Genomic DNA, 26,326 nt, shown 5'->3' with positions numbered 1-26,326 from the left:
CACCAATCTGCCTGCCGCAGATGCTTCTGTCCATTACTGTATTGGTAGAAGTGACCACCGCACAGTCCTTGTGGAGACGAAGTTCCGCCTTCACGTTGAGGATACCGTCAATCGTGTTGTGTGGCACTATCACCATGCTAAATGGGATAGATTTCGAACAGATCTAGCAATGCAAAACTGGGCATCCATGAGGCGCTGTGGGCCATCAGCAGCAGCAGAATTGTACTCAACCACAATCTGTAACCTCATGGCCTGGCATATCCCCCACTCTACCATTACCATCAAGCCAGGAGACCAACCCTGGTTCGATGAAGAGTGCAGGAGGGCATGCCAGGAGCAGCACCAGGCATACCTCAAAATGAGGTGTCAACCTGGTGAAGCTACAACCCAGGTCTACTTGCATGCCAAACTGCATAAGCAGCAGGCAATAGACGGAGCTAAGCGATCCCATAACCAACGGATCAGATCTAAGCTCTGCAGTCCTGCCACATCTAGTCGTGAATGGTGGTGGACAATTAAACAACTAACTGGAGGAGGTGGCTCCTCAAATATGCCCATCCTCAATGATGGGGGATCCCAGCACATCAGTGCGAAAGTTAAGGCAGATGCATTTGCAACAATCTTCAGCCAAAAGTGCCGAGTTGATGATCTATCTCGGCCCCCACCTGAAGTCGCCAGCATTACAGATGCCAGACTTCAGCAAATTCGAGTCACTCCACGTGATATCAAAAAAGGACTGAAGGCACTGGATACTGAAAAGGCTATGGGTCCTGACAATATTCCGGCAATAGTACTGAAGACCTGTGCGCCAGAACCAGCTGCATCCCTAGCCAAGCTGTTACAGTATAGCTACAACACTGGCATCTACCCAGCAATGTGTAAAATTGCCCATGTATGTCCTGTACACAAAAAGCAGGACAAGTCCATCCCGGCCAATTATCGCCCCATCAGTCTACTCTCAATGATCAGTAAAGTGATGGAAGTTGTCATCCACAGTTTCATCAAGCAGCATTTGCTTAGCACTAACCTGCTCAGTGATGTTCTGTTTGGGTTCCACCAAGGCCACTCAGCTCCTGACCTCATTACAGCCTTGGTTCAAACATGGACAAAAGAGCTGAACTCAAGAGGTGAGGCGAGAGTGACTGCCCTTGATAGGAACCCTAGCAAAACTGGAGTCAATGGGAATCAGGGGAAAACTCTCTGCTGGTTGGAGTCATACCTAATGCAAAGGAAGATGGTTGTGGTTGTTGGAGGTCAAACATCTGAGCTCCAGGACATCACTGCAGGAGTTCCTCAGGGTAGTGTCCTAGGCCCAACCATCTTCAGCTGCTTCATCAATGACCTTCCTTCTATCATAAGGTCAGAAGTGGGGATGTTCGCTGATGATTGCACAATGTTCAGCACCATTCGCAACTCCTCAAATACTAAAGCAGTCCGTGTTGAAATGCAGCAAGACCTGGACAATATCCAGGCTTGGTCTGCTAAGTGGCATGTAACATTTGCGCCACACAAGTGCCAGGCAATGACCATCTCCAACAAGAGGGAACCTAACCATCTCCCCTTGACATTCAACGGCATTACCATCGCTGAATCCCCCACTATCAACATCTTAGGGGCTACCATTGAACATAAACTGAACTGGAGTAGCCATATAAATACCATGGCGGCAAGAGCAGGTCAGAGGCTAGGAATGCTGCGGCCAATAACTCACCTCCTGACTCCCCAAAGCCTGTCCACCATCTACAAGAGACAAGTCAGAAGTGTGATGGAATACTCTCCACTTGCCTGGATGGGTAAAGCTCCAACAATACTCACGAAGCTCGACACCATCCAGGACAAAGCAGCCCGCTTCATTGGCATCCCATCTGCAACACTCACTCCCTCCACCACCGACATGCAGTGGCAGCAGTGTGTACCATCTCCAAGATGCACTGCAACAACGCACCAAGGCTCCTTAGACAGCACCTTCCAAACTTGCGACCTCTACCACCTTGAAGGACAAGAGCAGCAGATGCGTGGGAACATCACCACCTGCAACTTCCTCTCCAAATCACACACCATCCTGACTTGGAACTATATCACCTTTCCTTCACTGTCGCTGGGTCAAAATCCTGGAACTCCCTTCCTATCAGCACTGTGGGTGCACCTACCTCACATGGACTGCAGCGTGTTCAAGAAGGCAGCTCACCACCACCTTCTCAAGGGCAATTAGGGATGGGCAGAAAATGCTGGCATAGCCAGTGATGCCCACATCCCATGAATGAATAAAAAAATTATAATTTGCGATGTCAATGTTCGAGGGTGTCTCACTCCACATGTTATTCTGCATTTTAGATGGACTGCACCTGTTGTAAAAAATTCAACTTCTAAAGTTGAACACGTCCCGTAGTGGAACCTTTGGGAAAGCGGATGTTGCTTCAACATAGTTGGGAGTTTGCTGGAGATTTTTACTGGTTTTCTGGAATTCATTCAGCGAAGCCTTTGTTTCAGAGCAGCAGCAAACCCCGAATGAACAGTTTCCGTCATCAAAGCTATTTCAGCAAAGATGATTAAAATCTGAAGAAATATGGAAGTGTTCGTACCCAAAGGTATCACCACGTAAAGCCTCATATCGTACGTGTGCCCGGGATCCTGTTCTCAGCGAATAATTCTGTATCACCGTCTATCAGTGATAAGGTAATTGACATCTAGCTGCAAGAGGCGGTGTCCCTTATTTTACCACTTATTGGGGTCTTTGTTCACAATGCCACGGATTGTCCAGATTTCTCACGTGCCGGGTGAAATAGTAAAAAGTTCATATTCAGTCGCCTGAAGAATTTGGTAACTCGGGCGCGCATTCTGGCCGGAGGCAGAGTCAATAACTGACACCTTGTCCACCAGATAGTCAGGTCCTGTCAACCGAGGTACATTTTCCAGTCGGTGTGGAGCGGAACTCGGATAAAGGATGCACGATGATTGTAGCATTATCATTCTGATCACGGACAATAATGTCCAGTGAGACGTTACGGCTGTGCGATGGGAATCCGGAGTCTTGCGCCTGAATATAGTACAGATTAGGTGTGAATATACTGAATATAGAACATCAGCAAGTGCAAACCTGAAGAAAAACAACCTGAAAAAAACAGTGGGTAAGCAAACTGAACAAACTAAGATGAAATGAAATAAATGCAAAAAATGTAAAAAGGAAGAAAAAATAACTAAAAATGACTAAAAATGAAAGTAAAGTGGGGGGCTGTCATGCTCTGAAATTATTGAACTCAATGTTCAGTCCGGCAACGTTAACTCTGCTTCTCTTTCCACAGATGTTGCCAGACCTGCTGAGTGAATCCAGCATTTCTTGTTTTTGTTTCAGATTTCCAGCATCCGCAGTATTTTGCTTTTAGCATACGACAGTACACTGGGGTTGCGTTCTGTCCCTGTCCATTGCTTTAATATTCAGCTTGCAAATCTTGCTCTCTTGATAATCCACTTTCCCTCCGACTCTGGCTTCATCCATTCTGGAATCGGGATCAAACAGTGCGCGGATTATAGCTGAATTATGACTAATGAAAGAATGCAGTATTTCTCCAAATCAGTGGCATTTAGTTTGACAGCCAATATTCCCTTAGGTACGTTAACTAACAAAATAAGCCTATAACACGACTGCGAGAAAACTGGCCAGTTGTCATTCGCATCAACCATTAAACGTTAATTTGAACAGTGCCAAATCTTGTCGGGACACCGCCGTCATTGGCAAGTCAGTCAGCTGGTAAGTTGTGGGTCGATTGTTTTTCTCTAAGGCTTTTTCCAATGCGAAGACGGGCAATTTCCCCACCACACTAGTCTCGATGTTTGGGTGAAATACTCGTTTATAGCTAGTTGGTACGTTTTCAGTTAGTTGCTCCCAAGGTCGGGGTCGTGGGCGCACTCCAAAGGAAAGCGCGCTGCAGGGGCCATAACCTGTCAGATTTCAAGGCGGAAATGTCTCTTTGGGAAGCTAGGAGCGCTGTTACTTACATCCAGAATCTCCACTTTAATACGATACAGATTGAAAAGATTTTCAGCTCCGGCCTCCAAGGATAATATGCAACTTAGTTTCGACCCGCAAACCTGTTCTCTATCAATTTGTTCCTTCGGAAACAAAATACAATTGTCTAAATTAAGGTCCAAATACTGTTTATTGGGACTGGTCACGATCCAAAAACGACATTACTTTGAAAAACAAAAGCTCAGCAACAAGACCCATCCGTAGCTCACTCGGGAAGTTAAGGATAGTATGAGATTAAAAGAAGAGTTTTACATTATTTCAAAAAAGGCTAGCAAATGTGAGGATTGGAAGTGTTTCGAAACCAGCAAAGGGCCACCGAAAAGTTGATAAAAAAGAAAAAAAAATAAGAACGAGAGCAAACTAGCTAGTAATATAAAGACAGTTTGTAAGAGCTTTTATAGGTATCTAAAAAGGAAGAGTTTGTAAACTTTGATCCCTTGGAAGCAGAGGCAGGAGAAGTTATCACCGGGAATGAGGAAATGGCAGATGCATTGAACAAATATTTTGTGTCTGTCTTCATAGTAGAAGACAAAAGTTTAGTACCAGAAATAAAGGGTAACCTAGGGGCTAAAACCAATGAGGAAATTAAGGAAATTAATATCAGCAGAGAAAAAGTATTGGAGAAACGTAAGGGTCTAAAATCCGACAAATCCCCTGGACCTGATGACCTACCCTCTAAGGTTCTGCAAGAGATGCTGCAGAGATAGTGGATGCATTAGCTATGATTTTCCAAAATTCTTTAATTTCGGGAATGGATCCATCAGATTGGAATTTGGTAAGTGGTACACTGCTTTTCAAGAAAGGAGGGAGAAGGAAAACACTGAACTACAGTCCAGTTAGCCTAATATCAGTCATTGGGAAAATGCTGGAATCTATTATTAAGGAAGTCTTAACAATGCAATTAGAAACGCACAGTATGATTGGAAGCAGTCAACATGGTTTTACTAAAGGGAAATCCTATTTGATAGATTTATTAGTGTTTTGTGAGGATGCAACTAGGAGGTTAGATAAACGGGAACCAATAGATGTAGTATACCTGGATTTCCAAAAGACATTTGGTAAGGTGCCACACAAAATTTTCATAGGCAAGATAAGGGCTCATAGAGTTTGAGGTAATATATTAGCATTGATAAATGATTGGTTAATGGACAAGAAGCAAAGAGTGGGCATAAACAGGGAATTTTCATGTTGGCAGGCAGTGAGTAGTGGAGTGCCACAAAGATCGGTGCCCGGGCCTCAGCTATTTACAATCTATATTAATGATTTAGATGAAGAGACAGACAGAGAGTAATATATCTATGTTTGCTGATGATACAAATGTAGGTGGAAAGGTAGGTGAAAGGAAAGCTGTGGGGAGGACACAGAGAGTCTGCAAAGCGATACAGACAAGTTAAATGAGTGGGCAACAAGATGGCAGATGGAATATAATGTAGGGAAATGTGAAGTTATTCACTTTGGTCTTAAGAATAGAAAAGCAGAATATTTTTAAAAGGTGTGAAACTTGCAAATGTTGATGTTCAAGGAGACTTGGGAATGCTTGTACAAGGAATGCAGAAAGTTAGCATGCAGGTACAGCAAACAATTGGAAAGGCAAATGGCACGTTGGCTTTTGCTGCAAGGGGATTGGAGTCTAGGAATAAAAACGTCTTGCTACAATTGTGTAGGGTTTTGGTGAGACCACATCTGGAGCACTGGGTGCAGATTTGGTCTCCACATTTAAGAAAGGATATATTTGCATTGGAGGCAATACAACGAAGGGTCACTAAATTGATCCTTAGGATGAGGCTGAGTAAACTGTGCTTATATTCTCCAGAGTTTAGAAGAATGAGAGGTGATCTCATTGAAACATACACAATTCCAAAGAGTCTGGATAGGTTAGACACTGTTTCCGCTGATTGGGGAATCTAAAACACGAGTGGCCGATCTTTTAGGAGTGAGATGAGGAGAAATTACTTCACTCAAAGAGTTGCAAATCTTTGGAATTCATTACCTTAGAAGGTTGTGGATACTCCATCATTGAATTAATTTAAGTCTGGGATCAGCAGAGTTTTAATCTCTCAGGAAATCAAGGGATATGGCAAGTGGGAGGGAAAGTGGATTTGCAGCCTAAGATCCGCCATGATCGTACTGAATGGTGGAGCAGGCTCGATGGGCCACATGGCCTACTCCTGTTCCTATTTCTTGTGCTCTTGTGTTCTTGCGAGCTGAGAGCTGATTTACGTCTAAATCCAAATCGTCTGCAATGTTCCCAACAAAGGCACCCAGTTGTCTCCTTTCTGAAACCGAATAGTGAAGTCCTCCTTGCACTAGATACAAGCAAAGGAAAATATAGTGCAATTGTGGTTTTAAAAAACAAAATGTTTGATGTAATCTCATTTCGGCCCTAGAACGTGCAATTTATTTCAGCAGTGTTCATTCACTTTCTCGGGATACACCTGGTTATAGAGCATTGTGTGCCCCGAAGAATTTGCTGATTGTACAAATGTACCTGTACTTCTGAAAAATCTCCGTCACAATTTTTTTACAAATGTCCTTATTTCTTCCAGAATCACCAAAAGATGCGTTTACAAAATCCTAATTCAGCGTTGCGTCGCTCGCTATTCATTTTTTCCAGTCTGGTCGAATGTGACGGCAGATGAGGAGGGAAGGGAATATTGACGATCTCATGCTACATTTCAGCCCCTGATTGGCGAATGGAAGCACGGTTGCATGTAACCAATCAAAACACCGCCCACTTCTTCAAACTGCATTGTCTGTGCTAACTGTGCAAAAATGCATTTATTGTAACGCAGTCAAAATGCAAACATGTATTTCTCATCATATGAATATTTGCTGTGCATTATAAGCTAGCCTGTAAGATAACTTTAAAATGGTTATCCTAAGGATAACTTTTCCAGGCACTCATGCAGAACACAAAACTCAATTAACATTAAATTATAACAAATGAGCGAGATTTTGCCAAATCCTAAAATTATTTGCTTTAATCCTGTATGTCTCGTTCACAATTATATTTCTCCTTGCTCATTTATTTTAAAACTAGCTGCAGTGTCCCTGATTGTTAAAATGCTTCAATTAACATTGCAAAGAATATTTGTAGGGTGGATTCTACAAAGCCATCGAGGCAACGGTAACTTAACTTTTTGATTTTAATTTGCTTAATCGTGTACATAGGCAAATGGACAGGGAAGGTGTTTTCATAGTGGAACTCCAAAGTCCTGTGCTTGAACCTCACTGAAATTTGTTGCGCTTCTCGTACTCAAAGCATCTCTGAGGAAACATGATACCATTCCCCGAATTAATATAAACATAACTGGTCATTGACATGCCTTGATCCTCACTCTCGAGCATAAACTAACATAATGGATACTCTGGCTTCAACCTACATTGAACGCAGTCATTGGAAGCACAGCATCCGCAATGATTTTGTTTTCTATTAGTAGCCTGTTTCCGAAATCTGCCTAAACGATGGTGAGTTATCATTTATATCCAAAATATCCACCTGGGCGGATTTGCGTGAGATTCCAGAATGCTTTCCAGCATCGCTATATGAGATGGTTACTTCGATAGACTATTATGATCCAGTTACTGCTGGGTAATAACCCACAATAATCTTTCCAAGGTGAGTCCAAATTGAAAGGAAGATTATTTGCAGTTTGGTACTGCATTTTCCCATTTTCTCTCGGCTACGTAACTGTTGCGCTGATTGCAGCCATCATGGTATCCGGCAGAGATTCTTCTAGAAATGAATTTGGACAAAGAAGCCAAAGTCATCTCATGGACATTATCAGCCACATCGATAATGACCGGCACCATTTGGCAGCGCATGGGAGTTTGCATTAACACTCATCAATTGCTCGCACGTAAATCTCAAAACCACGGTTTTCTTCACAACTCAAGTCACATTTAACTTCGATTTCCCCAGTTTTAGGATCCACGTCAAATAGTTTATTGGCTATAACAGAAGCATGGCTGAAGAAACTATACATTATTTCCTCATTGGAACCGTCATCCAAGGATTTAATGCGATCACAAAAGTCCCTTTGGGTGTATTTTCTAACAGGTTAAGCCTGCAGGCTGACTGCAGAAAAACAGCCCTGCATCATGATTCTATTTCCAGAACTTTCAGGGACCCCTCCGCTCTTGGCCATTAGCAATGTCATAAAGGTTAATTGTTTGTTTGCAAGGAGCTGATTCCAGTGTTTGATCCTGTTCGCAACGGCGAGAATGCTTTCCCAGCGCCACAACCTCTGATACCGCAATACGAATTCACTCTTAGGGGCTGCGAGTGTTGTCATTTACATCTAGAATTGCCACTTCAACACGATTCAGATCCAAATTTTCAATCCTTTATGAATTACTGATTAGGCCTCAGCTGGAATATTATCCCCAATTCTAGACACCACACATTACTTCGAATCTCAATACGTTGGGAGGGTGCAGAGGAAATTTACATGACTGATACGAGGCGTGAAGGACTTCAGTTATTCAGGGAGACTAAAGACGGGGTTGTTTTCCTTAGAGCCAAGAAGGTTAAAGAGAGATTTAATAGCGCGTTTCAACATTATGAGGGGTTTTGCTGGAGTAAATAAGGACAAAACATTTTGACTGGCAGAAGGGTGGCTGATCAGAGATTTAAGATAATTGGCAAAAAATCCAGAGGGAAGATGAGGCCCATTTTTCTGCAGCTTGTTGTTATGATCTGGAATGCACTGCCAGAAAGGCAGATGGAAGTTGCTTCAATAATAATTTTTAAGCGAAATTTGGATATGTACTTGCAAAGGAAACATTTGCAGAGCTATGAGGGAAGAACACGCGCGCGTGTGGGACTAATTTGACAGCACTTTCAAAGAGTCAGAACAGGTACCTTGGCTGATGGGATCCTTCTGTACTGTATGATTCTATGATCGAATCACAGCCTCCAAAGGCAATAAATTTGTGTGCCTTTACCCACAAAGTTGTTCTCTCTCAATGATTTACTTAATAAAAATATTATCAAAGCCTAAATTTATGTCCAAACACTGCTTTCAGGAAACAACACACTACACAAATTCTTGGTTTGAATAACTGTTTTACATCTAAAATAAAATCGTCTGCAATATTCCCAATAGGGATCCATGTTGCAATTTTGCCACCAATTTCTGTTTGCAGAAGAGATTTCCAAACTTCTCGCACCCTATGCGTGTTGAAGCGTTTCAAAACTTCACCCCTCTATTTTTTAGACAATGTCCCCTAATCCTAAACTCCCCAATTAGTGGAAATAGTTTCTGTCTATTTAGTCTATCTGTTCCCCTTATATCTTGAAAACTTTGGTCAAATCACCCCTAAACCTTCTAAATGCCAAGGAATATATCCTTAGTTTGTGCAATCTCTCCTTACCATGTAACCCTTGGAGTGTAGGTATCATTCTGGTAAATCTATGCTGCACTTCCTGCAATGCCAAAATATCCTTCCGAAGGTGTGATGTCCAAAATTGCTCACAGTGTTCCAGGTGTGGTCTAACCAAGGCTTAGTGTAGCTGAAGCATGACTTCTAAACTCCTGTATTCTGGTCCTCTCAATATAAATGCCAACATTCCATTAGTCTGTTTGATTATCTGTTGTGACATTTTACTGATCTATATACCCAAACTTCCATGACTCTTTGGACCTCTATTGTTTCAAGCTTTATACCATTTAGAAAATACTCGGTTCTATCCTTTTCAGGCCTTACATTTGCATTGGTGAACGTGGACGCATCCCCAGTCGAGCAATGCAAATGGTAGCATGTCTTAAAGCTGAAAGGCTTTAGTAGGAAAGAGAAGGTTATGGGTTCAAGCCCCACTCCAGTGGCATGAGTACAAAATAAGAACGTGAGAACATGAAAAAAAACAGGGTCAGGTGTAGATCAAACGTCCCTTCGAACCTGCTCTGTTATTCAATACAATCATCGCTGATCTTGTGCCTAACCTCCATTTTACCGCGCGTTCTCCATATCCTTTGATTCTCTGGGAGACCAAAAATATGCCTAACCGGCCTAAATCTAGACTGGCATCCAGTGCAGTACAGAGGGAGTGCTGCACTGTCAGAAGTTCCATCTTTCGGACGAGACCTTAAAACAAGACCGTGACTGCCTTCTCAAGTGGACGTAGAAGATCTCATGACACTATAGAAAGAACAGGGGAGTTCTACTTGGTTTCCTGGCCAACCGGTAACCCCCAACCAGCACCTAAAACAACCGGCCATTATCACCGAGCTGTTTGTGGGACCATGCTGTGCATAAGTTGCTTGTGCATAAATTTGATTGCAAAACGCTTTGGGACGTCCTGACACCACGAAAGGCGTTACAAAACTGCAAGCCTTGTTTTGTTTTTTAACTGCGTAAAATTCATACTTATTGTTTCACAATCATAAATACGGTTGCATGCCCCTAAAAATTGCAATTTGTGCCGTACCATCAAAACACTTTTATATCACTACTGTTTAGTTTATAATTTCTCAGCGTCACCAATCCAACAAAGACTCCAAGAAAATAAATCCATTAATGAATCATGAGACAAGGTTCGATTTCGCGGTCTCACAAAATACTCTGTTTTATTCTCGTCTTAAATATATCTCATTCACCTTTACCTAATTCACTGTAGCTTATTTGCTTTTTAAAAAGCTTTGTTTTATTATTAGGGCAGAGAGATGCAACCAATAGCAACATCAGCTCCTCACAGATCAGGTAAACTGCAACCAGGCGAAAGCTTCGTTCACAGCTGACCGAGCAATGGTTCTTAAAGCGCCTTACAGTTTGGCCGTGGGAGGGTGTCCTGTGCCAATAAAGAACAAAGAACAGTACAGCACAGGAATAGGCCATTCGGCCCTCCAAGCCTGCGCCGATCTTGATGCCTGCCTAAACTAAAACCTTCTGCACTTCCAGGGACCGTATCCCTCTATTCCCCTCCTATTCATGTATTTGTCAAGATGCCTCTTAAACGTCGCTACCGTACCTGCTTCCACCACCTCCCCCGGCAACAAGTTCCAGGCACTCACCACCCTCTGTGCAAACAACGTGCCTCGCACATCCCCTCTAAACTTTTCCCCTCTCACCTTAAACCTATGTCCCCTAGTAACTGACGCTTCCACCCTGGGAAAAAGCTTCTGACTATCCACCCTCTAAACTTTTCCCCTCTCACCTTAAACCTATGTCCCCTAGTAACTGACGCTTCCACCCTGGGAAAAAGCTTCTGACTATCCACTCTGTCCATGCTGCTTATAACTTTGTAAACATCGATCATATCGTCCCTCCACCTCCGTCGTTCCAGTGAAAACAATCCGAGTTTATCCAACCTCTCCTCATAGCTAATGCCCTCCAGACCAGGCAACATCCTGGTAAACCTCTTCTGTACCCTCTCCAAAGCCTCCACGTCCTTCTGGTAGTGTGGCGACCAGAATTGCATGCAATATTCAGAGTGTGGCCTAACTAAAGTTCTGTACAGCTGCAGCATGACTTGCCAGTTTTTATACTCTATGCCCCGACCGATGAAGGCAAGCATGCCGTATGCCTTCTTGACTACCTTATCCACCTGCGTTGCCATTTTCAGTGACCTGTGGACCTGTACGCCCAGATCTCTCTGCCTGTCAATACTCCTGAGGGTTCTGCCATTTACTGTATACTTCCCACCTGCATTAGACCTTCCAAAATGCATTACCTCACATTTGTCTGTATTAAACTCCATCTGCCATTTCTCCGCCCAAGTCACCAACCGATCTATATGCTGCTGTATCCTCTGACAATCCTCATCACTGTCCGCAACTCCACCAACCTTTGTGTCGTCCGCAAACTTACTAATCAGACCAGCTACATTTTCCTCCAAATCATTTGTATATACTACAAACAGCAAAGGTCCCAGCACAGATCCCTGCGGAACACCACTAGTCACATCCCTCCATTCAGAAAAACACCCATCCACTGTTACCCTCTGTCTTCTGTGACCGAGCCAGTTCTGTATCCAACTTGCCAGCTCACCTCTGATCCCGTGTGACTTCACCTTTTGTACCAGTCTGCCATGAGGGACCTTGTCAAAGGCTTTTCTGAAGTCCATATAGATAACATCCACTGCCCTTCCTTCATCAATCATCTTTGTCACTTCCTCAAAAAACTCAATCAAATTAGTGAGACACGACCTCCCCTTCACAAAACCATGCTGTCTCTCGCTAATAAGTTCGTTTGTTTCCAAATGGGAGTAAATCCTGTCCCGAGGAATCTTCTCTAATAATTTTCCTACCACTGACGTAAGGCTCACTGGACCATAATTTCCTGGATTATCCTTGTTACCCTTCTTAAACAAAGGAACAACATTGGCTATGCTCCCCTACTGAAACTTCGACCACCTGGCCGGGCTCATTCCCCAATACCAGGTCCAGTACGGCCCCATCCCTAGTTGGACTATCTACATATTGTTTCAAGAAGCCCTCCTGGATGCTCCGTACAAATTCTGCCCCATCCAAGCCCCTAGCACTAAGTGAGTCCCAGTCAATATAGGGGAAGTTAAAATCACCTACCACTACAACCCTGTTACCTTTACATCTTTCCAAAACCTGTCTACATATCTGCTCCTCTACCTCCCACTGGCTGTTGGCAGGCCTGTAGAAAACCCCCAACATCGTGACTGCACCCTTCCTATTCCTGAGCTCCACCCATATTGCCTCGCTGCACGACCCCTCCGAGGTGTCCTCCCGCAGTACTGCAAAGATATTCTCCTTAACATGTAATGCAACTCCACCACCCCTTTTACATCCCCCTCTATCCCGCCTGAATTCTAAATCCTGGAACATTTAGCTGCCAATCCTGTCCTTCCCTCAACCAAGTGTCTGTAATAGCAACAACATCATAGTTCCAAGTACTAATCCAAGCTCTAAGTTCATCTGACTTACCTGTTATACTTCTCGCATTGAAACAAATGCACTTCAGCCCACCAGTCCCGTGGTGCTCCACAACATCTCCCTGCTTGATCTTCCTCTTAGTCTTACTGGCCTTATTTACTCGTTCCCCCTCATTTATTTCACTTGCTGGCCTACTGCTCTGGTTCCTACTCCCCTGCCACACTAGTTTAAACCCTCCCGAGTGACGCTAGCAAACCTCACAGCCAGGATATTTGTGCCTCTCCAGTTTAGATGCAACCCGTCCTTCTTGAACAGGTCCCATCTGTCCCTGAAGAGATCCCAATGGTCCAGATATCTGAAACCCTCCCTTCTACACCAACTGTTCAGCCACGTGTTTAGCTGCACTATCTTCCTATTTCTAGCCTCACTGGCACATGGCACAGGGAGTAATCCCGAGATTACAACCCTGGAGGTCCTGTCTTTTAACTTTCTACCTAACTCCCTAAACTCCCCCTGCAGGACCTCATCACTCTTCCTGCCTATGTCGTTGGTACCAATGTGTCCCACAACCTCTGGCTGTTCACCCTCTCCCTTCAGAATGCCCCCTGTTTGTTAAGAGACATCAGTAAAGTATCAGTATAAATTCAGGGACCGAATCCCCAAGGATCTCCCGTACACCGAAATTAATGTAAATGGTTAGACAGTGCACCATCCGCACTTCCTCGGCACTTGAAGCTGAAATATTGGGGAATTGACCTCTGCCATGTGCGATCGACCTCTGTTCTGGGTGTAGCAATTGTTTCTATAGGCCGGCAGAGTAACCACGGCAATGTCCGGCTGGATCCCGCGGCATATTTATCATGTAGAGACGGTTAATTGGAATATAAATGCGACAACAGTATAAATCTCAGAAGAGCAGTCCTTACGGTAGTAGTAATGATCACATCTGTTGATTAAAGTGCTATTTATTTCCGATTTCTTCTAGTTTTAGGAAATTTGCCCGACATTTTTGTCCAGCCAATAGAGATTCCAGAACTACATTTTACTGGAACTCGACGGGAGGCGGCTCAAGTAAGAACCTGTGGAGTCGGCACCTGGAGTATTGCGTGCAGTTCTGGTCACCGCATTATAGGAAGGATGTGGAAGCTATGGAAAGGGTGCAGAGGAGATTTACTAGGATGTTGCCTGGTATGGAGGGAAGGTCTTACGAGGAAAGGCTGAGGGACTTGAGGTTGTTTTCGTTGGAGAGAAGGAGGAGGAGAGGTGACTTAATAGAGACATATAAGATAATCAGAGGGTTAGATAGGGTGGATAGTGAGAGTCTTTTTCCTCGGATGGTGATGGCAAACACGAGGGGACATAGCTTTAAGTTGAGGGGTGATAGATATAGGACAGATGTCAGAGGTAGTTTCTTTACTCAGAGAGTAGTAGGGGCGTGGAACGCCCTGCCTGCAGCAGTAGTAGACTCGCCAACTTTAAGGGCATTTAAATGGTCATTGGATAGACATATGGATGAAAATGGAATAGTGTAGGTCAGATGGTTTCACAGGTCGGCGCAACATCGAGGGCCGAAGGGCCTGTACTGCGCTGTAATGCTCTTTAAAAAAAACCTGTTGCTTGAACTTTGCAAATCCTCAATTGCTTTGGGACATTGCTACATGATTAGTTTCCAAGCCGGACAGAGGAAAGCAGAGGAACTGAATTGTGTCCAACGTGCAGTTTATAGGGAATGGTCGGGGCCCCAATTATTCATTTGCAAAGAAATACGGATAAAACCTGAGGCATACCACAATGTTTTTGGTCTCCGCGTAAGGGAAACGTTTGTGAACTAAATTAGTGCAGAAAGCGAGAGTTTTAAATATCTTACCAGTGCCTCACCTCACTATTTAGAATATTTGCAGGAATGGACGACGCAGCGTTGTCTTCATTGCCGATAGTTTCAGTTCTGATATTAATCTTGAAGCCAGATGTATTATCCGACTTGGGAAATATGAAGTCTCTCTTGGTCGCATCTAACGTCGAACATGTCTCGTAGCGGAAACTTTGCGAAAGTGGATCACCCCCAAATACTTCAACATAGTTCGGAGGTATCTGAAGGTTTCGACTGTCATTCAGTGAATGCCTTGCCTTAAAGCAACGGCATGAGCTTAGGACACAGTTGCGATCACTAAAACCATTCTTGGTTTTATTGACTTTAACAGAGAGGATAATTAAAATCACGAAGAAGATAGTAGATGTTGTCCCTAAAGAGATGACTAACAATGTGCTAGTATTGTAATCAAACTCGGGATCTTTAGATAAATTACTCGAACCAGAGAGCGTTTCCGTATCAGCCTCTACCACTGACAGCATGATGGTCATTGTAGCAGAGAGTGATGGCGTTCCTTTGTCTTTTACCGAGATAACCAACCTTTGCTTGGAGGCATCTTTCCCGCGAATACTACGGATTGTCCAAATTTCCCCTGTATCTGGAGAAACGGTGAAAATACCTGGGTCAGTAGCCTGGACAATTTGATAAGAAAGACGCGCATTTTGTCCCGAGTCAGCATCTGTGGCCGATACTTTGGCAACCAGGTAGCCTGGTTCTGCGGACCGAGATACTGTCTCGAATACTGTCGAGCCAAACTCGGGTAATGGATGCACAATCACCGGGGCGTTGTCGTTCTGATCAAGGATAATAATATCCACCGATACGTTGCTGGTGAGTGGTGGGATTCCAGAGTCCTGTGCCTGAACTTGGATTTGGAAGTTGTTAAGTTGCTCATAGTCAAAAGATTTTCGAGAAAATATGACTCCGCTATCTGAATTAATCGAGACGTAGGTGGATACCGAGGCTCCCTGAACTTGAGTCTCTAGGACAGAATAACACACTCGACTGTTTTCTTTCAAATCTGGGTCGACAGCTGTCATGGAGGATATAGAAGACCCAACAGCGTTGTTCTCCATAATGTGTACAGTGTGCAAAAGCTGCGTGAACCTTGGGGGATTGTCATTTATATCTGAAATCTCCACGTGGATAGTTTTCTTGGATACCAAAGGAGGGGCTCCTGCATCGCTGCATGTGATCGTAATGTCATATTTCGCGATATCTTCACGATCCAATTGCTGGTCGGTAAACATTCTGTAATAGTTCTTTACCGAAGAATCTAATTGGAAAGGGAGGTTATTTGGTATATGACATCGCACCTGTCCACCTTCTCCATCATCTTGGTCTGTGGCACTGATCAGAGCCACCGCAGTCCCTGCAGGAGCATCCTCTCGAATAGAATTGGACAAAGAAGTCAATGTCACCTCAGGCGCGTTATCGTTTACATCAATAACTTTCACCAGCACATCGCAGTACACAGGAATTGCATAAGGACCTTTATCCATTGCTTGCACGTTGATCTTAAATACCTTGCTTTCTTCATAGTCCAGACTGCCTTTAACCGTAATGTGACCAGTTCTAGGATCCACATGAAATAGTTCACGGACTGTAACAGAAGCATGGCTGCTAAAAGAGTATACTATCTCTCCGTTGGAACCATCATCTAAATCAGTGGCATTTAGTTTGATTACAACGGTTCCTTTCGGTACGTTTTCTAATAGGCTAACCCTATAAAGTGACTGGGGAAACACAGGCGCGTTATCGTTGGCATCCTCTACTGAGATTAATATTTGAGTTGTACTGGACCTGGGAGGGACTCCGCCGTCCTTGGCAATTAGCACTAGCTGGTGGATTGATTGCTTTTCTCTGTCCAGAGGCTTTTCCAGCATTAAGAATGGAATTTGATCTTCTTCAATGCGCGTCTGCACGTCAAGAACGAAATCATCATTCGGGCTGAGCTCATAGGTTTGCAGGGAGTTGGTTCCGACGTCTGGGTCGTGCGCGGACTCGAGCTGGAAGCGCGCTCCCGGCGCAGCAATCTCTAAGATTTCAAGGCGGAACCGGCTCCTTGGGAAAGTCGGAGTATTGTCGTTAACATCCAGAATTTCCACTTCAACATGGTACAAATTCAGGGGACTTTCAATCACGGCGTCTAAAGAAAGCACACACGTGGGGTTTGATTCACAAAGCTGTTCTCTGTCGATTCTTTGCTTCACAAACAAAATCCCACTGCCTTGATTCACATCCACGTACTGTGTCCCGACACCAGACATAATCCGAAACCTGCGAGGCGACAGCTGCTGCACATCTAAACCCAAATCATCCGCGATATTCCCAATAATGGAACCCGGTTGCAGCTCTTCCGGAATCGAATAATAAATTTGCCCAGAAACTAAGTCCCATAAAAGGGATATAAAATACAACAGCTGCCATTTTAACATCCAGAATATTTCATAATGTTGCATTTCCATCACGAAGTACTTAGGTATCTCCAATACGATGGGCCACGCTTTGAATGGGGCCAGCATTCCTCATTGATTACCTGGAAGAAGAGCTGGGTTGTTCGTAAAGATCGGTTTCTTTTTAAATTCAGTGAGACGATTTAGTGACTTGTAAATTCTTCCGGAATTACCAATAGCTGCAACACTTCGCACAACCCCTAGCACCTCGCTGCCCAGTCCTCATTGTGTCTGCTTGCATGCAACCGCAGACGGGAAGGACAGAAAAAAACGGCCAGCAGTGATCTTCATTACACTTCAGCTTCTCATTGGTGAACGCAGGCGCATTCCCACTCAAGCAATCAAAATGCTTTGGATTTCTTAAAGCTAGAATGTTGCGCAGGCATCTGCAGAGAGAATGCATTTAAAGTTGTGCAGCCAAAATCCTTTACAGTAATTTGGAGGGTTATAAATTATTCTAGAAATCTAAAATATCATGAATTCCTAGCAGTTGTGCCTCTTTTTCAAAGTATTAAAAGTTTCCATTTATGTACCCTGGAAATTTGGTAATAAAGGCGGGCATTCCGGCCAGCATCATCATCAAAAGACAATACCTTGGCCACGAGTTTTGTTGAGATCTGCGTAACAGGTTATTGTCTCGATTGTCATCGAGCCATGTTCTGGCCAAGGATAACAATACCTGCTGAAACTTTGTGGGGTATACTGGGACTCCACTGTCTTGCGCTTGATCTCGGATCAGAAAGTTTTAGCTGTTCCAGATCAAGAGATCTCCAAGAAAATAATGGCACTCTAATGTTGCACGTAACTGAACACTGTCACGTCTTGAACTTGGCTCTAACTTCATTGCGCGTTTTGGCTTAACTCTGTACCAAAAGTGGTCACTGGAAAGATAACATTTGCAGTATTTTTTTTCTCTCTATTGCAAGCTGTTTATGCAGCAATTGAAGCTTAGTGGTTCATTATTTAGGGTGTGATTATGGTATCTCTGCTAGACCTATCATCCAAATCAGTTGCATTTGGTTTGATTACTTCAAGAACGCTGTAACCCTCGTCACTTCGCACTGAACGGAGGGCTTAGTGTTTTTCTCTGTCCAAGGATTTTTTCCAATACTAACGTTGGAACGTCTCATGCGTACTTGCTGTTTCAGTATTCAGCCTTGGCTGTTCATTCGCAACCAGATGCTATGTAAGATGCTGGTTCCCCAGTCTGGATCATGCACACGCTGAGAGGGGAACCACAGTGATGTTTCACGTCTCTTTAAACTTCAAGACCTAACTGTATTCCTAACCAGACTGTGGCCGTTCGAACGATACCGATTGACTGGATTATCAAGCAAGCGTTCTAAAGACGTCATAAATTTGAATCGCCCGACAAACTTGCATTGTCATTTCTTATCATTACAGCTAAAATCCCATTGATTCAGTCTCATCGCCATCCAATATCTGTTAGATGAATAAATGATTAATTACTAACCCTAAATTCTCCGCAATATTCATAACAACGGTCATTCAGTTGTGTGTCTAAAAGAATCAAGTAGCTAAACTCCTCAGGAACCAGATCCCAACATTTGCAATGTTTACCAGAATTACATTCTATAACATACCATCTCAAGCATGAAGTCATCTAATTTTCACAGTATTTTATAGCATCGTCTGAGTCCATAAAATGAAATTAATTACACAACTTTAGTTTATTTGGTTTGACAGTTATAATTTAGAACAAAAATGCACTTGTTAAACTTCGGGAATATTTTAGCTAATTTATTTAATCTAAACTTGCTACACAGGCACACGGTATCTGACCTGGTACAGGCGAAAATACCCAGGCCCCACCAATGAAAATACTGATCCTTTCTTAAAGCTTGACTATTTGGTAAATTTCAGTATAAAATTTGAATTTAATGTTGTGAAACGAAATAGATTGCTGTCGTCTCTCTGTTTAGAAGTCTTTCGTTTTCATAATTATTCTGCAGCCGGTATCATCAGGGCTGTTCCTTTCGCCAAATACCTACGCAGTTACCATTTGAACTTGCTGATAATTTCCGCTCCCTGTGTCTCCCGAGAGATTCAGTTCGACACAGTCATCCACCGCTGTCCGGAGAAGTTAGATTTTGACTGATTCCTGCTCTCTCAGGTTTGTGTGTCCATGTATCTTAGTTACAAAATAGCTCAAATAATGTATTAAGATTCAGTCTACTATTCTTTTTTAGAACATGGCAAATTTGATAATAGTCTCTGCTTTGCCCTCTTTTACGGTTGTGTAAATGTTTGCAGCTTTTGTACACTTTTCTCTCAGTACATATACCCAATAAATGTCTTCCTCTGCACTTACACTAAAGCATGGTTCGCCCTTAGCTTGTAGACTAGAGATAACACAGTGTTTTAGATATTTTACACAAGTCCACTATGATCCATGGACATAAACTCTGTCGGATTATGCAGTCTAAGTGTTTCTTTCTATGTTTCTTTTCATCCTGTGACAGCAGTGCTAGTTTCACGAAATGATCTAGAGGCAGTCCCAGATATCCCCTGTCTTCTATCCTGCAAACTAATAATACTAATTTTGTACTCACCCTGTCAATTCCCCTTTACCAATTCCACCACCTTTCATTTGCTCATATCAAAGGACGACTGCCATTTATCATTGTATATCTCTCGAATCTATTCTTCTTGTTAATAAAGACAGAAAATGCTGGAAACACTCAGCTCGTCTGGCAGCAACTGTGGAGACAGCAACAGAGTCAACCTTTCAGGTCTGTGACCTTTCGTCAGAACTGAGACAAGTTAGAAATATAATAGGTTTTGAACAAGTGAGAGGAGGGATAAACAAAAAGGAAATCTGTGATAGGGTAGAGGCCAGAACAGGTTAAAAGACAAAAGTTTCCACGGTACAAAGCCAAAAGGAGTAGTAATGGAGCAAGTAAAGAAACAAAATATATGTTTAGATGAGATGTAAATGGCAGGATAGCAGCTGTAACAGAAAATGCTGGTCTGGCAGCATGTGTGGAGAGAGGAACAGAGTTAACGTTTCCGGTCTGTGACCGTTCTTCAGAATTGAGAAAAGTTAGAAATGTAATAGGTTTTGTGAAAGTGATCATCACAGCGTTTTGCTTCTAGATTTCTCTCTATTTGGTTCCGCTATTCTCTGTTTCGTGCTTCTTCAACAAAAGCAGCAATAACTTGCATTTATACTGCAATTTCAGTGCAGTAAAACGTCCTAGGGTGCTTAACCAGGAGCATTATAAAACAGAATTTGACATCGAGACACTTAAGGAGAGAGTAGGGTAGATGACTAAATGTTTGATCAAAACGGTAGGTTTTAAGGATAGTATTAAATGAGGAAATAGAAATGGAGAGGTTTACGAATGGAATTCCACAGCTTAAGGTCTTCCACTTAAAGATAGGGCCATCAATCATGGAACGATTAAAATGGGGAATGCTCAAGAGGCCAAAATTAGAAGAGCGCAGATATCTCCGAGTGTTGTGGGGCGTGGGGATATGACGGAGAGTGGAAGGGCCATCGAGGGATCTGAATGAAGGATAAGAATTTTGAAATCGAGGAGCCAACGTAGATCAGTGAGCCTGAGGTGCTGGGTGCGAGTAAGAACAGGGAAGCAGAGTTTTGGATGACCTCAAGTTAACAGGGGAGAGAACGGTAGAGGCCAGCCATGTGCATCGGATTAGTCACGTTTGGAGGTGACAAAGGCAGGAATGAGGGTTTTGGCTGCAGATGAGGTGAGGCAGGGTCTTTAAGTGCTGAAGGGCATGAAATATTGCACCACAGGGTGAGAGAAACAGAATTAACCCAGAATTAAGTCCTGATGAAAAGTCATCGACCTGAAACGTTAACTGTTTCTCTCTCTCCACAAATGCTGCCAAGACCTGCTGAATATTTGCAGCATTTTCTGTTTTTATTTCAGATTTCTAACATCTACAGTTTTTTTCAAAAAAATAATTGTGCCATCTTTTTGGGCACTCATGTAGGATGAAATACTTCTAGATAAGGTACAATCCTGCACTATTTATTACAAACTGGCTCCATTCTTAATGACACAATGGTATGCGTAAAGTGGCCACATAGCGATACATAGAATGATTGTGACATGGTTCCTATTCTCATCTGGATACTCATTTACTTTGATATTGCCGATTTATTTCAACAATCAACAATGCTGGCAATGTTTGGTGGTTACAATGAATTCCTCAAAGAACAAAGAACAGTACAGCACAGGAACAGGCCATTCGGCCCTCCAGGCCTACGCCAATCTTGATGCCTGCCTAAACTAAAACCTTCTGCGCTTCCGGGGACCGTATCCCTCTATTCCGTTCCTATTCATGTATTTGTCAAGATGCCTCTTCAACGTCGCTATCGTACCTGCTTCCACCATCTCCTCTGGCAGCAAGTTCCAGGCACTCACCACCTCTGTGTAAAGAACTTGCATCGCACATCCCCTCAAAACTTTGCCCCTCTCACCTTAAACCTATGTCCCCTAGTAACTGACTCTTCCACCCAGGGAAAAAGCTTCTGACTATCCACTCTGTCCATGCCGCTCATAATTTGTAAACCTCTATCATGTCGCCCCTCCACCTCCATCGTTCCAGTGAAAACAATCCGAGTTTATCCAACCTCTCCTCATAGCTAATGCCCTCCAGACCAGGCAGCATCTTGGTAAAGCTCCTGTGTACCAATGAAATCAATACCAGGAGATTTGCTTCTGTTCAACTTTTGCCATAACAAATGCAACTTGAGCATTGCATTTTACTTGAGGCAGGATCGATGGGAAATTGACACACGGAATTTTGATTAATTTTTCTTTACTATTTCATTGACAACTGTTCAACGATTACTTCGTTTCCCATTTCAGAGCGCCTAAATGTACTTACATATAACTCTTTGTAAATAGTTATTTCCGAGTCCGCGATTTTATTGGTTTAGGGGATGAGAAGGCATATACCAGCTACAACTACGGATTAATAAAGGAATATGAAGATAACTTGACGGAACCACTACGCGATTGAATGAGTTGCCATTCATCATATGACGTCGGAAATAAAATAATATGGAAAACAGAGAGTTTAGAAATTTAACGATCCTATTCAGTTGTCCACCTCGTTGTATTGGAATCAAATAAATAAATATAAATAGAAGAAAATAAAATCCGGAGAGTTTTTTTTGCTTCAGAAGAGCCTCACCTGATTAGATACAGTGCTGCGCAAAGACTCAGGGCTTGATGACCCAAGGTTGTTTTCTTTGACCATCGTTTCAGTTCTGCTCTGTACCGTTCCTGCAGATGAACTCCACACCTTGGAGGAAATGAATTCTCTCACAGTTGAATTTGAATTGGAACATACTTTGTAGCGGTAACTTTGTGAAAGTGGGTCACCCCCAAATACTTCAATATAGTTCGGAGGTATCTGAAGATTCCGACTGGCTTTTTGAATGCCATTGAGCGAATTCCTAGCTTCAAAGCAACAACAAGTGCCTAGGTCACATTTGCGATCAGAAAAGCTATTCCTGTTCGTGTGCACTTTAATAGAGAGAATAATTAAAACCACGAAGAAAATAGTAGATATTACACCTAAAGAGATGACTAGAAAAACACTTGAATAGTATGCAAACTCGGGATCTTCAGATAAATTACTTGTAGTGGAGAGATCTTCCATATGGTCCTCAATCACTGACAAGATAATGGTCATTGTAGCAGAAAGTGTTGGCGTTCCATCGTCTTTGACTACAATGATCAACCGCTGCCTGGTGGCATCTTGGTTCACAAAACCACGAATTGCCCATATTTCTCCAGTGTCTGGTGATATTGTGAAAAGTACAGGGTCCGTAGCTTGGAGAATCTGGTAAGAAAGGCGAGCATTCTGACCAGAGTCAACATCAGTGGCCGATACTTTGGCAACCAGGTAGCCTGGTTCGGCAAACCTTGACATTGTCTCTATTACTGTGGAACCGAACTCGGGTAATGGATGTACGATGACGGGGGCATTGTCATTCTGATCAAGGATAATAACATCCACCAAGACGTTGCTGGTGAGTGGTGGGGCTCCACAGTCCTGTACCTGAACTTCGATCTGAAAGTTTTTTAGTTGCTCGTAATTAAAAGATCTCTGAGAAAATATAACACCACTCCCTGATCTAATGGAGACGTACGTGGCTACTGCCCGGTCCTGGACACGAGTCTCCAGGATAGAATAATTTAGCCGAGCATTTTGACCTACATCTGGATCAAAGGCTGTCACGGAAATTATAGAATTCCCAATCGCATTATTTTCCATCACATACGCTGTATAGAAAGGCTGCGTAAACCTTGGTGCATTGTCATTTATATCTATAAGCTCCACCATGATGGATTTCTTGGATATCAGAGGTGGCGTTCCCGAATCACGACATGTGATGGTGATGTCATATTTGGAGATGTTTTCACGATCCAATTGCTTTTGGGTAAGCACTCTATAATAGTTCTTCAAAGAAATATCTAATTTGAAAGGAAGCCTTTTTGGGATATGACATTTCACCTGTCCATTTTCTCCAGAATCTTTGTCCGCTGCGCTAAAGAGAGCCACTACGGTCCCTTCAGGATCCTCTTCACGCACTGAACTGGACAGAGAGGTCAGTGTCACTTCAGGTTCATGGTCGTTTACATCAATAATTTTCACGAACACATCACAATACACTGGGGTTGCATGAAGCCCCTTGTCAGTTGCCTGCACGTTAATCTTAAAACTATCACTTTCTTCAAAGTCCAGATTACCTCGGACTCTCATCTCACCGGTTCGAGAATTCAGATCAAACAGTTCACGAACTTTAGCAGAGGTATGACTGCTAAAAGAGTACACTATTTCTCCATTGGAACCATCATCCAAGTCAGTAGCATTTAGTTTGATTACGAAGGTTCTTTTGGGTATATTTTCTAAAATACTAACCGTATAAACTGACTGGGCAAAAATAGGTGCGTTGTCGTTGGCATCCTGAACTGGGATTATTATTTGAGCTGTACTGGACCTCGGAGGGACCCCGCCGTCCTTGGCAATTAACACTAACCTGTGAGCCGATTGCTTTTCTCTGTCCAAGGACTTTTTCAGCACCAGGAATGGCAATTTTTCGTCTTCACTGCGTGTTTGCACATCGAGAATAAAATAATCGTTTTGAATAAGCTAGTAGTTTTGCAGGGAGTTGGTCCCGACGTCTGGATCGTGCGCGGACTCGAGGCGCAAGCGCGTTCCTGGTGCCACAACCTCTGAAATTTCAAGGCGCAGCTGATTGTTTGGAAAACTGGGCGAATTATCATTTACATCCAGAATCTCCACTTCAATATGGTAGAGATTCAACGGGTTTTCAATCACGGCCTCTAAGGGCAGCACGCAAGTAAGACTTAGCCCACAAAGCTGTTCTCGGTCAATTCTTTCCTTTACGAACAGAACGCCATTGTCTAAATTTACCTTCAAATATTGTTTCCTGGGACCAGACACAATCCGAAAACTGCGAAGTAAGAGCTGTTTTACATCCAATCCTAAATCGTTTGCGATATTCCCAACAAAGGCGCCGAGTTGTAATTCTTCGGGAATCGAATACCGAATCTGTCCAGAAACGAAGACAGACAAGAACAAAACGAAGAATAGTTGCCACTTAAATAGCTGAAATATTTTAAAATAGACCATCGCCACCTGCGAGAAGTATAATTACTTCAACAAGATGCATCGAGTCTTCAGTATCTCCCAGGAATAAATCTGATGCACATCCCTTTGTTACCAGACGACGACGAGTTTACGCGAAAACAATTACGCGAATATTTAAGTCACTCTTATAATTTTCAAAAACAATCCTCGTACTTTCAAGAGTTCTCGCCCCAGCTACATATCGAGTATTTGAAAAGCGCCACGCCGTCTGCTTTCAGGCTCTGGTTGTGAATGTCAGTGAAGTGAGCAGTAGGGATCACCGGTCAGAACTGCACGCTCTCATTGGCAGCTGTAAGCATGTAGAGGCATAGCCAATCAAGGAGAAGCACACTTCTTAAAGCTGAGACGTTTTTAGCAAGCCTCGTGGTTGGCTTGGATTTATTGTTGTACAACTGAAATTATGTTTCCTCCTTTTTGAACATTTTTTCTTCATTGTGATAGATTAAGCATCGAATCTGTTTACTATACTCCCTCCAAATACACACACACAAGCGTAGCGCTCAAAAATACAACTTCGACAAAAGAAACACCTTCAAATGTTACTCTTAAACTAAGGTCACCTAAACAAGAACGAATATATTCCAGGCAGATTGTGAATTTCTTTTTCCTTATCGATTGTTATCACGACTAGAAACTATCCATGAAAAACTTTCACCTCAGCTATTCCTTAGGAAGCAACATACTCGGAAATGTGCAAGAAGGGATATTTTTCATATCCTCTTCCGAAGTAATCATTACTATGATATAATGCTACATTGGGTGGCTAGGGCTAGATAGGTATGCACATGGTGAAGTCATGCATTTATAAAGCAAATGGTGTGAATATTCTTCCGAACTAAATCTGTTTACTCACAACTTGCTTGAAATATATAATATGCTGATTAAGCTTCCTGATAAGTTTTTTATGTTGTGAATTTTTATGTTCGCATTTATAATGAAAACTGCCTCTTGTCATGCCAACCTGCTTTGTTGATAAAGAATGATAATTTTCTTTAATTCACTGACTGGAGATCTGAATTTTTTTGAAGAAATTAAAAAAAAGAACTGATAAAAAGATGACTTTTCCGGCAGCTTAGAATGGTCACCTAATTTGCCACACTGTATCCTACATTGCAAGGCTTGTGAAGTGAAGACAAAATGGCTGCTCATATCCAAGAAAGAACCAAGACCCAGGAAGTTTAAGGGAGCGACCTGTTCTTTTAGCAAGAAGAAACACTGCTAACTTTTATGTTTGAATGACTGTCATGTGACAAGTCCCTCCCCATCTGTGGTTTTAAGCTTGTGTTTCTCATGGCAGACTGATACAAAAGTGCAGTCACCTGGGATCATAGGGGAGCTGGCACGATGGATACAGAACTGGCTCGGTCATAGAAGACAGAGGGTAGCAGTGGAAGGGTGCTTTTCTGAATGGAGGGATGTGACTAGTGGTGTTCTGCAGGGATCA

General features: G+C 42.9%; 2 protein-coding genes across 2 annotated transcripts; both read right to left on the bottom strand.

The window, feature by feature from the left end:
• Positions 1-7,863: 7,863 nt before the first annotated feature.
• On the bottom strand, positions 7,864-17,211 carry LOC137375751 (protocadherin-10-like). Its single transcript, XM_068043140.1, has 3 exons — positions 14,741-17,211; positions 10,633-10,817; positions 7,864-7,979 (listed from the first exon to the last, which is right to left on the bottom strand). Exons 1-3 carry the CDS (start codon positions 17,209-17,211, stop codon positions 7,864-7,866), a joined length of 2,772 nt encoding a protein of 923 aa, XP_067899241.1.
• Positions 17,212-22,377: 5,166 nt separating this feature from the next.
• LOC137375750 (protocadherin-10-like) lies at positions 22,378-24,864 on the bottom strand. Its single transcript, XM_068043139.1, is given in 1 exon segment — positions 22,378-24,864. A coding segment is annotated over 1 exon segment (2,487 nt).
• Between the last annotated feature and the right edge of the window lie 1,462 nt (positions 24,865-26,326).

The sequence above is a fragment of the Heterodontus francisci genome, chromosome 12 (assembly GCF_036365525.1).
Source record: "Heterodontus francisci isolate sHetFra1 chromosome 12, sHetFra1.hap1, whole genome shotgun sequence".
Classification (NCBI taxonomy): domain Eukaryota; kingdom Metazoa; phylum Chordata; class Chondrichthyes; order Heterodontiformes; family Heterodontidae; genus Heterodontus; species Heterodontus francisci.
The sequence above is the reverse complement of the archived record's forward strand: the minus strand, read 5'-3'. Positions and strand labels throughout refer to the sequence as shown.

Coding starts and splice junctions, on each gene's coding strand:
- LOC137375751 (XM_068043140.1), bottom strand. CDS start 17,211: ATGGAAATGCAACATTATGAAATATTCTGGATGTTAAAATGGCAGCTG. Junction 10,818..14,740: donor AATAGTGAGGTGAGGCACTG/GTAAGATATTTA, acceptor TTATTGGCACAG/GACACCCTCCCACGGCCAAA. Junction 7,980..10,632: donor AATAAGCTACAGTGAATTAG/GTAAAGGTGAAT, acceptor CTTCTGTTATAG/CCAATAAACTATTTGACGTG.